Source organism: Anopheles coustani, chromosome 3 (genome assembly GCF_943734705.1).
Source record: "Anopheles coustani chromosome 3, idAnoCousDA_361_x.2, whole genome shotgun sequence".
Classification (NCBI taxonomy): Eukaryota; Metazoa; Arthropoda; class Insecta; order Diptera; family Culicidae; genus Anopheles; species Anopheles coustani.
In genome coordinates this window covers 8,947,750-8,963,279 of record NC_071288.1, presented here as the reverse complement: position 1 = coordinate 8,963,279, position 15,530 = coordinate 8,947,750, and the positions used below count along the sequence as shown (strand labels likewise).

At 46.1% G+C, this 15,530-nt stretch overlaps 2 protein-coding genes across 2 annotated transcripts in view; one reads left to right on the top strand and one right to left on the bottom strand.

The window, feature by feature from the left end:
* Positions 1 to 15,530, top strand: part of LOC131260708 (RNA helicase aquarius) — a 40,010-nt gene that overhangs the window by 994 nt on the left and 23,486 nt on the right. The window lies entirely within an intron of this gene.
* On the bottom strand, positions 157 to 15,126 carry LOC131260716 (probable G-protein coupled receptor Mth-like 5). The gene is made up of 4 exons (XM_058262512.1): positions 14,949 to 15,126; positions 4,414 to 4,930; positions 2,138 to 2,262; positions 157 to 2,065 (listed from the first exon to the last, which is right to left on the bottom strand). The coding sequence occupies exons 2-4, from the start codon at positions 4,580 to 4,582 to the stop codon at positions 905 to 907; spliced, it is 1,455 nt and encodes a 484-aa protein (XP_058118495.1). The 5' UTR covers positions 4,583 to 4,930; positions 14,949 to 15,126; the 3' UTR covers positions 157 to 904.

The window sequence follows — 15,530 nt, the reverse complement described above, 5'->3', positions numbered from 1 at the left end:
CGAGCAATTATTTTAAAACTAAATCTTGAATGTATTGTGGGAATTTGGACCGGCCTCGTGGACCTTCTTTTGGGGAAACATCTTTGGAATTCCAATCGGATTAACAACATAAGATACGTAAGAGATAAAATGAAACACCGGTTTTTCTTTCTTATTATTTTATTTTCGTCAGAGGAATATCCGTTCTCTTTTACCATACTGCTAACTTATACTTTTAAGACTCGATCTTGGCGGCCACTTTGGGTTGCTTTCATCAAGTATTTGTATTCCAATTCGTATAAAAGAATATGTTTTCGATTTTATACAACAAATTTGTTCCTCTTCCTATCTACACCTAATATGATACTAGCAAGATTCATGAAGAAAGAAGTTTGTAAACTTCCCTTGTTCTTCGACCTACCAAAAAACTTGATTTGCTCGATTTAATGACTACTAGCACTAGTGGTCTGTACGTGCTTATGACTATGTTTGCTGCCGAACAGATCACGAAAGCTATTAAAACCCTCTGGAAGCATACCGGTGTTAAGAGTTAATTTGTTGTTCCACAGACCATATTTGATAAATTGTGTAAATACTATATCGTTACACTTTAAATGTCAAGTGCCGCTACTTAAATTACAACACTTAAATTAAGAGATAATTTCTTGAGGTTACACAGTCAGTACATAAGACACCATAAATGGACGTTTCGTTTCGATTTTTGCTTCTCTCGTTCACTGAGATTCAAGGGGTTTTTTATGCCGGGCGAAGAATTCGTAAAGGACATAAGGGTTGAGTGTCAACCGAAAAGCGAATCTTCTAACATTTGCTTTCTTCGATATAAACTGAAATCGATTGTTTTGTGCCAAAGAATGAGATTTATCGGTGCGATGGGTAAAGAATCAGGTGGAAAGTTTTGAGTTCGTTAGTAATCGCCACCGTTCATGTAGGTCATCTCGTCACCCCACTCGCCAGTTTGAGGCGTTTGGTCTCGGAAGCATGACTTCACCAAAAAGGTAACGTGCTTCTGGCGTAGGACGCAGATGTACAGCAGGCAGGGCGCTTGCAAGGCATTGGCCACGATGTGCATGTACAGCAGGCCATCGAAATGCAGCCAGGAGAGGATGAGAAACAGCCAGGCGATGCTCATCGTGGCGAAGATCAGCGTGAACATCACGAAGCTACAGCGCAACTTATGGTGAATCCGGCCGTAGGTGTGCATCCGATTGATGAACCTTAAGGTCGTGACGAAGAAGAACATGTTGACGATGATGATGAACGCAATGGGCATGAAGAATACGGCAATACCGAGCCAGCTTATATTATCCTGGTTCTCGAACACGCTGTCTCCGGCACCGGAGGCGAGGTGCTGCTGTTGCTGCTGTTGTGGCGTGCGACCCGGCAGGTTCAGGAAGTAGTGTGCAAACAGGGCAATGGCCGCCATCGTGCCGGTACAGCCCCAGGCGTAGCAGGAGTACCAGCAGTACTTCCGCCCATCACTAACGCGCAGAAACACGTTGCGCGTTCGGAACATCTTCCAGATGTAGTAGCCCATCGCATTGAGCCAGAAGAACGCCCCGAGCAGACTGATGTAGAAGAACAGGTCAGCGATGAGGAAGCTAACGTGGTTACTGAACTCGGTGAAAATCCTCACGAGATCTGCCGCCTGGCTTACGATCAAGCACATCGTAATCGTCGTCACCATGTTACCGACCAGATCGCGCAACGTCGGCAGGACGAAGTAGATGATGGCCACAACGAGCAGTATTACGATCGCCAGCCCGTGACAGATTGGATTGATAATTTTGCGCAGCATCACGTCGCTATCGGTCCAGTGGGTTTCCTGCTTCGGGGAGCACACTTTTGCGACCAATCTCTCCATACGTTCGCCACCATCTCGGCCACTTTCGATCGACCGGTCCATACAGTACAATCCCTGCACGTAATCATACTGTCGGTGGGGCTCATGTGGGTCATCCGATTCCGGGTAATCCTCACCAGTGCTGCTGCTCCGAGCGGGCTCTTTGTGATTCAGACTGCGATGGCGCAGCTGCCCGTCCGGAAAGAGTATCAATTTGTCGTAGCTCTGGAAGTGGCACAGAGGAAAATAAGCACCGATTGCAAAGGAATTGATTACCTCGAGTGTGAAAACACTTACGTCGTGATATTCGTAGATATCGAACTTCTGTCTCGTGCCACAATCCGGCAGCCCGATAACGAAACGGTAGGTAACGGACACGTTTCGCTCACCATTGCGACCGGTAAATTCCGGTGTCCATCCGCCTGTGAAAAGTGTGCAATAAAAAGAAGTGTAGAGAGTTGTTTGGTTGAAACAAATGAAAAGGAAAATTGATGTGAGGAACATGTGCCGTTGAAACCCGTCAACGCCGTGAGTGAGAATCATACAGTCCAACATATTCTCGTATATTGTTTTGATGGGTATCTCACGTACGTCTTTTTTGCAAAAAAGAAAAACAAATCCCATTCAGAACTGGATGCCTCAATTGAATTGGTGTACGATTTTCTCCGACAGCAGACTTGCTTCAACGTGCGGTGTGCCATGTTTTAAAGGGTCTAACACATTCGTTGTTTGCCAAATTGATCTGCCCATATCACGTCCAAGGGCATGAGGAAAAAAGAAAGCTCGTGAAAATATTTTGCCAACCCTCGGGAACAAAGTGAAAAACTGTCGGTCCTGTTTTTTTTACGACACAACAGGGCCTTGTTTGCTTTTTTTATTTTATTCCCTTCCAAACGCTCCGGCCACATTCAACGTTCCATGCTAAATGGTTGAAACCCGAAAGCAATAAAATTCATTCAGCCGAGAGTTTGATGAGCTTTTGATTTCGCTACGATCGACTGATGCTGTTGGTTTCCGATTAAAGTGAATCTTTTCCGAACATGATTCTGATCGGAACGTTATGATAGAAAAATGTTTGATCCTAGTGCTGTTCTGGATGCGGGGAACGGTGACAAATGGGGTGCCATTTATTTGTGCGATACATTTTTGTAACTAATAGGAAGGTACTTTACTGCCAGCATGATTGAATTGTTGTGGAAAAAGAAGGAAAGCCACTAACGCTGGCCAACGCCCCACGGAACGCCACCGAAAGTATCCGGGAGCCGTAAATCTTGATTGATAAATTAACGGAAACAAACTGTCCTGTTCAGACCGATATTTTCTGTCGTTATTTCGACTGAAGCAAAAGGATAACGAACGCTAGACTCGTGAAACCGTGCGCAAATGTATGCCGTACTTCCGATTCCGGTAACGATTGGAAGATTTGATGATGATGATAGATCATCGAGCGTATGAAAAGGGGCACCAACAGCCGGAGGTATTTATCCAACTCCACTGAACGATCCGACGTCGGTGGGAACCTTTCTGGTGCCGTATGTTTATATTAGACATTGGCCAGCAGAATGAAAGTTAGGCCATTCGGAGTGAAGCCATTTCGGTTCGCAGAAACGTGTGACGCCTTTTTTTTTGGCTAAAATCGTTCTATTCGGCAATCCGAAAAGGTGGATAGAATTTAGATTTATCTTGATTGTGTGGTTGAGAGTAAAAAAAAGGAGGAGACAACTTCAGGGCACCCAACGATCGATCTAATCAAAATATACCCCCCCATGCCATTCTGAGGAAATGTTACGTAAAGCGCAAAAGTTGTTCGCAAATTGGTCCTGTTGGAGTTACTTTCCGTTGAATTGACATTAGGCCGAACGACGTGAAACTTTGTTGCTAGATTCGATTTGATGTTTGGGAAAAAGTTGCGTGAAGGAGAGATTTGTTTTATTTTAGTTCTAGTTGCAATGTTGATGGATAAATATCATTGTTTTGAATTTTATTGTAGGTGAACACATTTTATTTTTCGCAATCGAAATTATTTCTGTGTATTGCCTATTAAAGGCTAGGCTTTTGAAAACTTCCAACGTGTCCAATCTTTAATACGATACGCTGCTAATTGCCTATGTGCAAGCGGGAATTGACCGTAGCTGCAGCTAAGCAACGATGATTTCAACAGCTCCGTTCGTGCGATAAAGTGGCCCCGGCTTTTCTTGGTTGTGAGAGGTAAAGCGGGTGTGCCTCGTTGGGGCTTAGGAGGGGAAATTGCGGGTTACCCTTTGGCGAAAATGTGCCCGGGAAGACAATCGTGCAGGGATACGCGACGGCGTTTAGGCACGGCTGGAAGGAACGGGAATTTATCGCCGTTTGATGCTCCGACACTCGGTACCGTAAAACTTTTCATTAAAACGATACCCGTAAGATTAAAGCACAACACATTGGCCCCGTAAAAACTAATTAGTTTGCCATTGCGATACGACCTCGCCGAATCCGGCTTGGTTCTCGGTACTTTGCCCCTCGGAGGCGGCGAAAGGATAACAAGAAGGGTATGGCAATATCCACCTTTTGCACGCTCGTGCAATAATACTTACTAGTAACGTTGACCGTTTCGCTGACGGTACATTTCCCATCGTAGTAGACCTCGAACTTCTCGCAGCACTTGTTTACCGGAACTTTTGAGGCGGTCGTGGAGTGGGTCGTCCCGAGCAGTGTGCTTAGGATGGCAACAAGGGTTGCCAGTGCTGCCGTTGACGGAGACATTCTCTCCCCAGCACTCGCTCACTCACGGGCGGGCCCTTGTCCTGCTTCGAACCAGTGGTGTTGGTGTCTGTTTTCCTAAATCCGAGTGTCGATAGGATTACGCGCGCGCGCGAGCGATTGACGAAGAGGTCTCGTTTCGAAGGGAGGATTCCGTGTTTTTCCGGTGTTGTTCTATGATAGCCTCTCCAAAGATCCACTTGGCCGTGTGTGCTTTACCGCTTTTCGTTCGCCTTTCCGGGTTTCTCCAGTGTGTGTATCTTGTTCGCTAACTGTGGAGTATCATCCTGCCTCGGAGTGGATGTCCGATTCGAAGAATTTATACGCCAGCACTACCCGACACGGGAGAATCTGTAAGCGCCGAAAAGAGGTATTTATTTAATGGAATTAGTTGTGTCGGACAAATGAAAAAAAAAGTAAAAAGCCACAAGATAGAAACGACGTGTCACGAACACCCACTAATTGGCCATCCGTTATTTCTTAGATTCGCGACCGTATCGTCACACCATTTTGTGTCCGCTGCTGTGATAGAAAGAGTGCGGTTGGTTTGGTGAATAATGCTCGAGGAACAAAACCTGAAAAAATGGAACACTGCTTTGTCCGGGAGATCCGATGATATGCCACATATCATCCAGGGTACGGAGTGGCAACAAGCGCATAAGCATACGCATAATAAATCCACGCCAGTACATTCGTCAACATGCCGCGAGGTCTGGTGTGCTGCACGAGGCACGAGACCATACCCAACCCTCCATCACTGCCAGCAGCATGTGTGCATGGGATCATGGCATGCTGCTCATTTTACGGCGGGGTTCTGGTTTATCCCACAAATCTTGCGGCAAGACGACAGGTTTTTTGCTTCACATTGGAGCAGGATTTCGCGAGACTCGCACTCTCGGATCGGCGAAAAACAACAGACAACTCATTAAAGTCCACGGCGCATAAATATCAACCGTACAAACACACACATACACACACCACCTAGTGTTCCCTTGCAATCCGCGGAAAGGGCGGAACCGTGAATTCTATGGTTCCAATTCTGTCGACCGCAGCAGCCGACGCGAGAACACACGATACTTTCGCCTTTTCACCGGTTTCGCGCAACGGCGGCTACAGAAATTTCTCATTTATTTATGCTCGGGACAAACATTCAAAGCAAAGGGCAAAGATGGAAACAAAACGAAAAGGAATGAATAGGGACATGCCACACATTTCAGACAGTTACGGACAGAGCTGGTTCTGTTGGGCCATCTCCCGATCCCAACCGTCGTAGCTGTGTGTTGGCGTCCAAAATGGGTAGGAAGGTTAGATTCGTCTGCCGTTTGCTGGCCTATTCTGGCTCAACTTTCTTTCCCTCCTCTCCTCTGCTCCAAGGTACACACCCTTTCCTTGCTCGTTGTACCAAAATGCCTTCTTTCCTCATCGTAGGAGGCACAAATTGGGATCATTATGGCATAAGTGATTCACATTATCATCGCCATCCGGGGCTGAGCTAACGTTGGATAGACGTCGTTGGGTTAACCTCTGCCAGCGGATATTTGGACGGTTACGGGTGGTTTTTTCCCTCTCCCCGCACGAAGATATGCATTTTTAATCCTATCGAGAAGCTTGAGCACCTCATAATCGTTTAGCGGTTGCGGTAAGAGTAGAATAGCGAGAGATCCTTTTCACGTACTGGCTATAGATGGGATTTGCTTATCAAGAATTGCGCAGGACTGTGGAAGACCGTGAAGAAGTAAATTTATACTTGAGGGTTTAGAAACGATTGAAGTTTCAAAGCAGGAATAAATTTGACAATCCTGAGGCAAACGCATCCTACCTCAATCCAATCGGGTGGAAATAAACCATGATATTTAGAATGAATTCCAACACGCCAAACCGTCGCCAGCTTTATTCTCGATTGGCAGCATACTCGGAATTTCAATTTCCAATTTGCATACGTGCGTATATCTGCGCCGAACAGCACCATCCGCGTCCTATCTCCTGCACCATGTGCCACGTTGATTCCGTCCACTAAGGATTATATTCCATGTCCCGAGGCGGAGTAGACCCAGGAATGGGACACGGGATCTGTACGGTGGGTCGATTAATTTTGGCAAACAAAATCAAATGCGACGCGTTGATGTAAACACCAACGGCATCAAACTCCAGGCTACGTCTTGTTTGGTATAACTGAAATATAGGTACGAATACTGTCCAATACTTATTTCTGTCGTTGTTTGGAAAGCTTCTAAAATGGTACTTTTCGAGTGTTTTTCGAGGAACGTAAAAATTTGGCGTCTTAAAAAACCGGATACGAAGAAAGGCGATGAAAGACTACTTATTGCCTGGAGTCGGCTTGTCCTAAAGCCGGCGTTCCCGTTGGGTATTAATTATTAGTTCTCCAATTTCGTCCAGCTCCTCCGACAGACTGTTGAGATTCTTGTTCGTCCGTTAAATTATGAGCATCATTAGCGGCCGTTCCGAAACACGATAGCACTACCTCCTTCTGCGATGGCTGGTGGTGTTCGACGTTTCGTTCAGGGTAAGAACTAGGACAGTTTCAGTGAGAGGGAGCAAAGCAAAATTCCCCGCCGCCTTCGATCGATGCAGTTAAGGTTGTTTTTCGTTTGACGAGTCCCTGAATAATTCAATCGGAGCCGTTACCTAGTTTTCGTTATCTTCCCAATATGGAATCAGTGCATCCGTGGATGGTCGATTCAGGACAAACAACTTAACCCCATCACTACCAACACCACCGCCACAAATAACCGGCGAGATACCACGTGGATTCTTTCACCGTTGATTACTTTTCGGTCTCCTTTCGCGACTTCCCTCATTCCAAAGGGGCCCATCTTAAAGATGGTGTTTTTTCTGCATTCCTTTTATCTTTGCAACACCGGCTTCCCGGCTGCGGGCAGCGTCAGTCATCACCAGTGTGCTCCGGTGTGAGTCCTTCTCGGGAGAAAGGCGAGATGCGTACGTGACGATAAGCGGGGCCAACCCATCGTCAACCGGCTTTCTGCCGAATCGCACAAACAAAACGAAACGAAAAAAAAAAAAACCGTCACCAACTAACCCCCGGGTTACCGGTCTCCCGGGGTGGTTGTGGCCTCCCTCTCGAGATCACAGACCCGCGCGCCACGTGTTTGGGATGAAAATCATTTATATTGTTCGCACGGACGGACGGACGAACGGACGCGAACGCAAGAAGCGAACGTCGCCTTGGTGGGAAGTTAATCGAACGACGTTGGCCGGGAAAACGGGTTCCTCTCTAGCTACATGTCCCGTCCCGATAAGGAACGACAAGTGCCGTCCGCAGGCGAACGCACCGAACGCTGGAGAAGTCGCTCTTTTGCTACGGTGCGAAGTAATAATAACGGGGTTTTTGTTCGATTGGCAAGAACAAACCCTGCCGGCAGGCAACGACTTGATCCCGAAAACCCTGGATGTGCCATCTTTGCTGGTGCCATCCACTAGGTTACAAAGATACGTGGCCCAAATAACTTTTCCGCTTCTCCTCTCCCAATCGGTTCCGATGAGTTCGTTGGAATAATGTTATCGCAAAACTCAGAAGTTACTTTTAGTATGTCGTTTTTCTTTTAATTACAGAAATGTGCAAACATTCATTGCTGAAGCTTTCTCCCTTTTATTGCGGTACTAAACCGGCTACCATATCACATATCTGATTTGAGTGGTTTGATGATGTGGTTGTTTGTTTTATCTCGATTAGGTTATATTCAAAAAATGTTGTATTTCTTCAACATGTTTTGCTTAAATATAAAGAAAATATGAGTGTAAGAACACTTGACTATCTTTAAACACTCTTAACTCAATAATGTCGGAAAGGACTTTAAGATACTGTAATGATAAAAAAACAAACCCTTGTTCGGAAAAGTGCACTTGATGTGAATTCCAAAAGACAATCGCAACTTTTTATTAGGAATGAATTCAGTGACATTATTAATATTCATCATGCAATGTTTTATGCTCCTTTGTCGCATTGCATTGGAATGGAAGGCAAACGATACGCGCCGGAGGTCGTTGCGTTATCGTGCTGCTGGGGACCAGAAAACATACGATCTGTGTCCTCTGTGCGTTCGAGGGAAAGCCAACCCCACGTGGGCTAAACACGTGTTGGACTAAATGCTGCGTAACGGTAAGCTTCCGTTAAGAGGCGGTTTTGTTGTTTGTCAGGATGAATGAAACCAAGCTCTGGTGGAGCTTCGAAAATATCGCACTTTTCCGCCTCGAATCGATAGAACCGAGTGTGCAGAATCCTGATCTATAGGTCTTTTTTTTTGTTCTATGTTTATTTCCCCGAGAGGAATTGAACTAGAACCCTGGCATGATCGAGTCTGATGAAGATTAATTGTTGACGTTTGTTGTCGTGCTTGGAAGAAAGAGCATGGATTGGCTGTGATTATTTTGCGGTTTGCCTCGGCTCGCAAATCGTTTGAGGATAGATGCGGACCCCACTCTGAAACGGGGGGTGAGTTGGACGCAGTCTTCCTGACCAGCCGGAACGATGGAAAGTATCGCCGGGCGTGATCTTGCTCGTCAGTCTAGGCACGATTTAGTGAGCCTTTGTTACGCAAGGGACCCAAAAAGTACTAAAGCTTGCTGTCCAACGCAGAGAAAGAGATAAAGAACGGTATCGTTTGCCGACAAGTAGAGGAAAAAAGGCTATCCTTCTATAAGAGAGGTCGGATTGAAGCATAACCAAATTTAACGATCGCCTCCCGTTCGCCTTCGACTCGAGAATGAAGATATTTAAATGCAAAAAAAAATGGCAAAAGCAATAGAAAGCCTTCACATTCCTCCACGTCTCCATTAGCCAAGCCAGTTGACGGTATGGGCGGAAAAAAGCATTTCGATTGGAAATGAAGGACTCAACCCATTACCATCGATGCCAACGCTTTTCCTGCAATGTTGCCTACCGAAAACAAATGAACCACGACTCATTGGCCCCCGCCCCGGGATCAGGGGCTAAGGGGTCGCGTAAAGAGGAAATGGGCTATTGATTTTTCATTTTGTCCCAAAATTTCCCACGGCTGTATTTTTATGTTTTTTTTTTGTGCCAAAGAGGAAAAAAAAGGTTCTTGAACGATATTTAAGGCCCCAACGACTGACGCGGTGGAAACGCGACTCGATTTGGTATCGGAACTACCACCGCTCTCTGTTCTACCAAAATGGTTCCCCGATCGATCGAAGCATGGATCGATTCGCAACAAAAACAGTTCCAGGGCTTTAACTAAACGCGAGAAACGGAAGCCAGTCACATGTGCTTCGTTTGAATGAACCATTCATTTTGCGCTTCTGGCATAGAATATCTCCAGTTCGTTAGCAGCTCCAACCAATAGAACGCCAAGTGGTTCGGGGCGCGCGCGAAATTGATATCCTGCCCGCGAGCCGCCATGGCATGGCAAGTGGAGAGAAAAGAAAGGCTCCACGGTGGCAATTTTTTATGTATTTAGAGTCCGTGTTTCGCTGGTGTGGCGCCGCGCGCGGTGACATCCATTCGATTAAGCGGCGCGATGGTGGTGGGGGGTTTTGCCGGCTTTTCCGGCCGGTGTTTGCCACAAGTGGAAATTACTTTTTCTGCCCAGGGAGCAGGAATTCTTTACGCTCGTATATTTTTTGCCAACCGGTTTTATTAACGAACAAGACTCTCTGGAGCGCTTTGAGTCTATTACTTCTGTGTTCCTTCCGATCTCATGATTTCACCTTTGGATCGTTCGTTTTGGCCCTTTTACGACCATATCCTTAGGACGTCTGGTGTGCGCGTGTTCGGCTTTTCTTAACGTGGGGGTAAATATTTGAGGGTACTTTCAAGAGTTCACCCGATTAAGGAACCAACTACCTCCAGTTGTCCGCCCGTTGATACGGCAAAGATAGAGAAGGTCTTTATATTCCTCTCTGTTGGGAAACCCGGGGGGCGGTGGGTCGAGGTTAAAGCCCATTTCCACGTGGAAGGCTGGTGACACCGGTATGCCTCTTACCGGCCCCAAACGGAGGTGCTACACAGTAGTGGGCACAATTTATTATGCTTTACGACGAAGCTCTCCAAATCGTGCCTCGCCGGCGGGTTATGTTTCGCGTGCGGTAGCAGCTTTTCTTTTTTTTTCTTTTGTTTTATTCACCGCCATTTCCATTCACACCTACTTCTCCATTTCGATTTATTGTATTTTGCATGCTTTTGCCACACCGCGCTCCGTGGTCCGGAGTGGCCACCATCCCACCCGGTGCTTTGGTCGACGTGGTTCGTTCCGTTGGCGGTGTTTGTGGGCGTTATTTACATCGCTAGGATATGGAGCCCGTGTCGCGGCAGAGAACGCTCTCCGGGACCAGGACGGTGTTCTTCTCGGACCGACCGCCCAAAGGTGTGAAAAGGTCCGGGAGAAATGGAACCGGCCCGGGATGACATATCGCGAGGCGGCATTATTGCTCCTGCACCTGAGCCTCTCGGTTTTGTTATGTCACGAACTTGAAAAATTCAACCAGCTTATATTACATTCTGACACTCCTCCCCCCAAGCAATCAACCGGGACGCCTCCCATGGAGATCGGCGCCACAGTGACGGTCATGCAAAAATGTGACCTCCATTAGAGACACCTTTTGATTCATATTTTATGTTCATTTATTGGGGTAGAATTTGTTTTTGTTTTATGAGTAATATTAATCGTTTTTGTTCAACGGACATTTCAGTTCGCATATGCTTAGCTGAATAATCGTGAAAATCCTGCCTTGGATTTGTAATGGTAAAATGAAGTCCAAATGAATCTTATGTTTGTATTTGGCAATCAGAAAACTAGCTTAAAAGTGGGCCAAATTTAAATGGCCAAAGTAAATTGAAGAAAAAAACAAAATTAAATCCCCTTTAATGAGCCCGGTCCTATGTTCTACCGCTTCCAAAACCGTTCGTTCGTTGCGCAAAACGCCGGAAGAAAGCTGTGGTGTTTATTTGTAAAAAAAAAGCTACAGGCAAATAGGAGAAAATTCATTTTAAATCTCTTGGTGTTGTCCTACACCGGACCAGAGAACGGAACATATGTGCCGCCCGTTTGTTTGCTTCGTTACGCGTCGCCGGGTTTTCCAAAAAAAAAATTGCCTTTGCTCTGCTATGTCCTTTTTTGGCGCTTTTTATTGCAAACGGGCAATTGCTCTCTGGTATGCTGTGCAAATAACGTTCCGTGGCAGCCCAACCCTTCTACCAACCGTCTTTGTGTGTACAGTACACTATCGTTTTGGTGCTTTTCTCGGGCTTCACTCCCAAATGGAGGATCCGTTTTTCTCATCTTTCTCTGCCGGGTGGGGTGGATTGCATACACGCCCGTTCATGTTTCCGTACGAGCAGGCAAACCCCGGGGAATGTTCCGATGAAAATTAAAGCAAAGGAAGCAATGTTTTGGCAGGACCAAGCCAAGGAATCCCTGCCGGTTAAGGGGTAAGATTCCCCGCCTAGCGAAAGTGGAAAATATGCTAAATTAATAGCACACAATTTCCATTCCTTTAGCAGCATGTGGTCCGATGAATTGGAGCCAAATCAGGGGGATATCTCGTTCCCGGTGTGCCAGGTTTGATAGTCGTTCAAGTAACGGTCATATTTAGTTCAGCTTGACGTCGGTGCAAGCGAGGGTGCAAAAGTTTATCGAATTGCGGTGAATTTGAAATGCAAATGTAGCAGTCAGCGGAAAAAATGACCTTTCGCAAAAGGGGATAGTGAGGTAAGAAAACTTCGTTAGAGCAAAAATTCGCTAATCGTCTGTTCAAGCAGAACAACACCGCTCACTTGACCAAACTTCGGATCGGCTCGAATTGGGAAGTCGGGCGGACTTTCCCGCTTTTTAAACCGGTTTTAAGTGAATGTTTTTAAGCAGGTATTTTAAAATCTTTCCTTCACCCTGGTTTCAATGTTCAAATAATGGACACGTTTCCTCAATATAGTTAGTTCCTTCTATTATACGGGAATTTAAAGCATGCTTTTGATGGTGATTGTTAGAATTAACACCTGCGTGTCGGTTGCCTTATCTTGTTAATTTCCTCTTGCTGTCTATAGTCGTCTCGCAACGATCCTAGTATGCTACGAATCCGGTTTCGTCCCAGATGGCTCGACACCTCGACAGTATTGGAATCTCATACGATATGAATAATACCGTACTAGATCGGCGACGCTGGCATCTTAGCTAGGGGGAACTTCTTCGAAGAAGCCATTTCGAAGGACGAGCAGCAGCAGCAGGCAGCCGATTGTTATAACACCGGTCGTTCGTTTCAATGTCAAAAAAGTGTCCCTACATCGCCGGGGTATGACTGGTGTGGCTGCTTTCGGGCCAGATGCGATGGTGCCTGTATTTCGTAAGCGTAGCGTCATGCATAAGTTCCCGGCAGCGGGCGGATTGTGCGGTTTCTTTTTTTTTCTAGCTGGTTATTGCATTCGAAAAGATGGCCAAATTTGTCCCATGTGCTGTTTATGTGTGTCTATGTGTGAAACCGTTGTTTGTACCGGTAAAACCGGAAGCGGAAAACCGAAGGTTTGTGTTGTTTCCTTCACTTCCATCGTTCGATGTCGTCACCGTGACGACGAGACAAGTTGGAAGTGAAGGCCAGAAGCAAGGCACTGTGTTTGTGTGTGTTTCTGGCTTTCATTTTCCTCACATATTCCCTACACTGTTCTTCCTCTGGTGGAATGTAGAAAGGATTCACTAGACACAGGTGCATCTCCTATATGACAGAGATTCTGTTAGTCTGTTAGTCACGGTACATTTATGCCATCACTACGGGTGGGTCATGGAGTGTGTTTATGGTAATAGCGTCGTCAGCAATAACTTGGACTTGGTGTCTACTCGGATATACCGCCTGATAGGTGTTAGCGGTCGAATATTTGTTGTACTCAACAAGTGATTTGTATCGATTATTCACAATTGGCGTGAGTCGCCAAATCGTTGTCGTAATCGGTTCGGTGTCAATTATATCGTCACTGGCCGCGTTGTGGTGACGCACGACGATCAGCCCCGGCATGTTTACGATGAGGATCACAACATTACGTCACTAAAAGTGATCGCACCGCTGGCGATGACTAATACCGACAACAAGACTCATTTTTTGTAAGAAGGAGGGGTTGTTCAACGATTCATAACTTCCATAAATGTGCTCTATGCGTTTGTTTGACGGCAAAATAGTTCGCGCGCGACGCACTGTATCCGTATGTGTGCGTATATGCACCGGACCATGCAATTCCATCGTGTTCCATCCGGTCGCATCGTTGGCTGTGAGGGGGGGAGATTGTTTCTTCCTCTACGTAACCAGTGCATCAGTCAAGGCACACGCCTACGACTCGCGGGGTGGAGATTGTTTAGTTTTTGCTTCACGTAACGGCAGATCAGGGAGACCCCACGCAGATACCGAGGATGGATGGCGTTTTTTCTCGCTCCGCTGTTTACTGTTACGATCGTTCGTACAGAGATTTTCATAACATAATTGATTTTCCAGCTGCAGGTTACCTTGGCCTGCCAGCGACAGACCCAAGATGATGGTGTTTTTGGTGCAGGAAACATGTTTAATTCCTTAATCTCTCTCTCAGCCCCTTTCCATCACACACCACGCACGACCACAAAGAAACATAAACGCCTCAGTTTCACCTGGCCCGCGGAGTCACTACTGCAATGCTCATTACACTGTTTTCAGGGCCAATTCGTCGGCATCAAGCTGCTCTTTGTTGGTAGTAGGCAGTCAATTGCACGCGCACGGGTTTTGTTTGGTTTCGTTAGAAAGCACTTTGGGTTTGTTAAGTTTAACTTTGCCATTATCGGTAACAACATTGGCGCGACAACAACGCGACATTTTCTCGTCGCGCCAATGTTGCTACCGATAATGGCAAAGTTAAACTTAATAAGCCCAAACTGGTTCCTAACGATGCCAAACAAAAACCTTGCGCGTGCAATTCACTGCCTACTACCAACAAAGAGCAGCTTGATGCCGACGAATTGGCCCTGAAAACAGTGTATAAATTTCCTTTCCAAAAGCCAGCCCAAACAATAATATGCTCAACATACAACGAACAAAAAAAAAACCGGTAGTAAAACATCCAAAGCGCCGTAGGATGATATTTCCGGCTCACTCGCGCATCGGGTTTCCAACCGTAAATGTTGGCTTTCGTACTCCGTCTCGCAGGCGCAGGGATACATACACATACACAGGCACATAAACGATCCGGGAACACGTAACAAATGCTGGCCTAGCCATGAACTAGAAAAACTTGTTTTTTTGGCTAGCTGATTTTTGTTTTCCACATGCTTTCGGGTACACGAAATTGGCAGAAATGGCTTCTAATGGCGTCAGTCACGGAAACCGCACATGAAACCAACCGCGGCGAAGGCAAAAACCGACTCACTTGGAACAGTTGTTGGCAACGAACGCTTCGTGGGCGAGGAGCAATGAAGAATGGCTGATTGTGTGACGTTGACGTCTGTTCTTTGCCGGTAAGAGTGGCCAGAAATCTCCTTCACGACGGAAATGGCTTTTTTATACATGCCACAGGAGGGGACACGCGGCGTCTCTGGCGTACCCGGCGACTGTTGACTCAATACTGAAATGGACAACTCGGAAAGAGTTGCGCACAAGGTAGGTAGCGGGCCGCTGCGGATCAGTTGACGCAACTCGAGGCGTTTGACGTTTGCGTTGACGTTTGCCATAAAACCAAAACCTTTTTATTATTCAGGTTAACCCAATGATGTGTTTGGGATATTGAAGTCAGGGGTCGGCAAGTGATTATGTTCAATAGTTGTTACCTTGTATAAGATTAGGAACATGAGCACATTTTGATCAGTGTACTCAAAAATCAACATCTGTTTTTAGAAGTGTCTTAAAGTAGGTAAACTCCCTCGATCCTTCCACGTCTCCCGGTCATTTAAATGTTGATTATTTTAAATTACTTTTATCCATAAACCTCAAACCGTCATTACGTGAGAAAGTA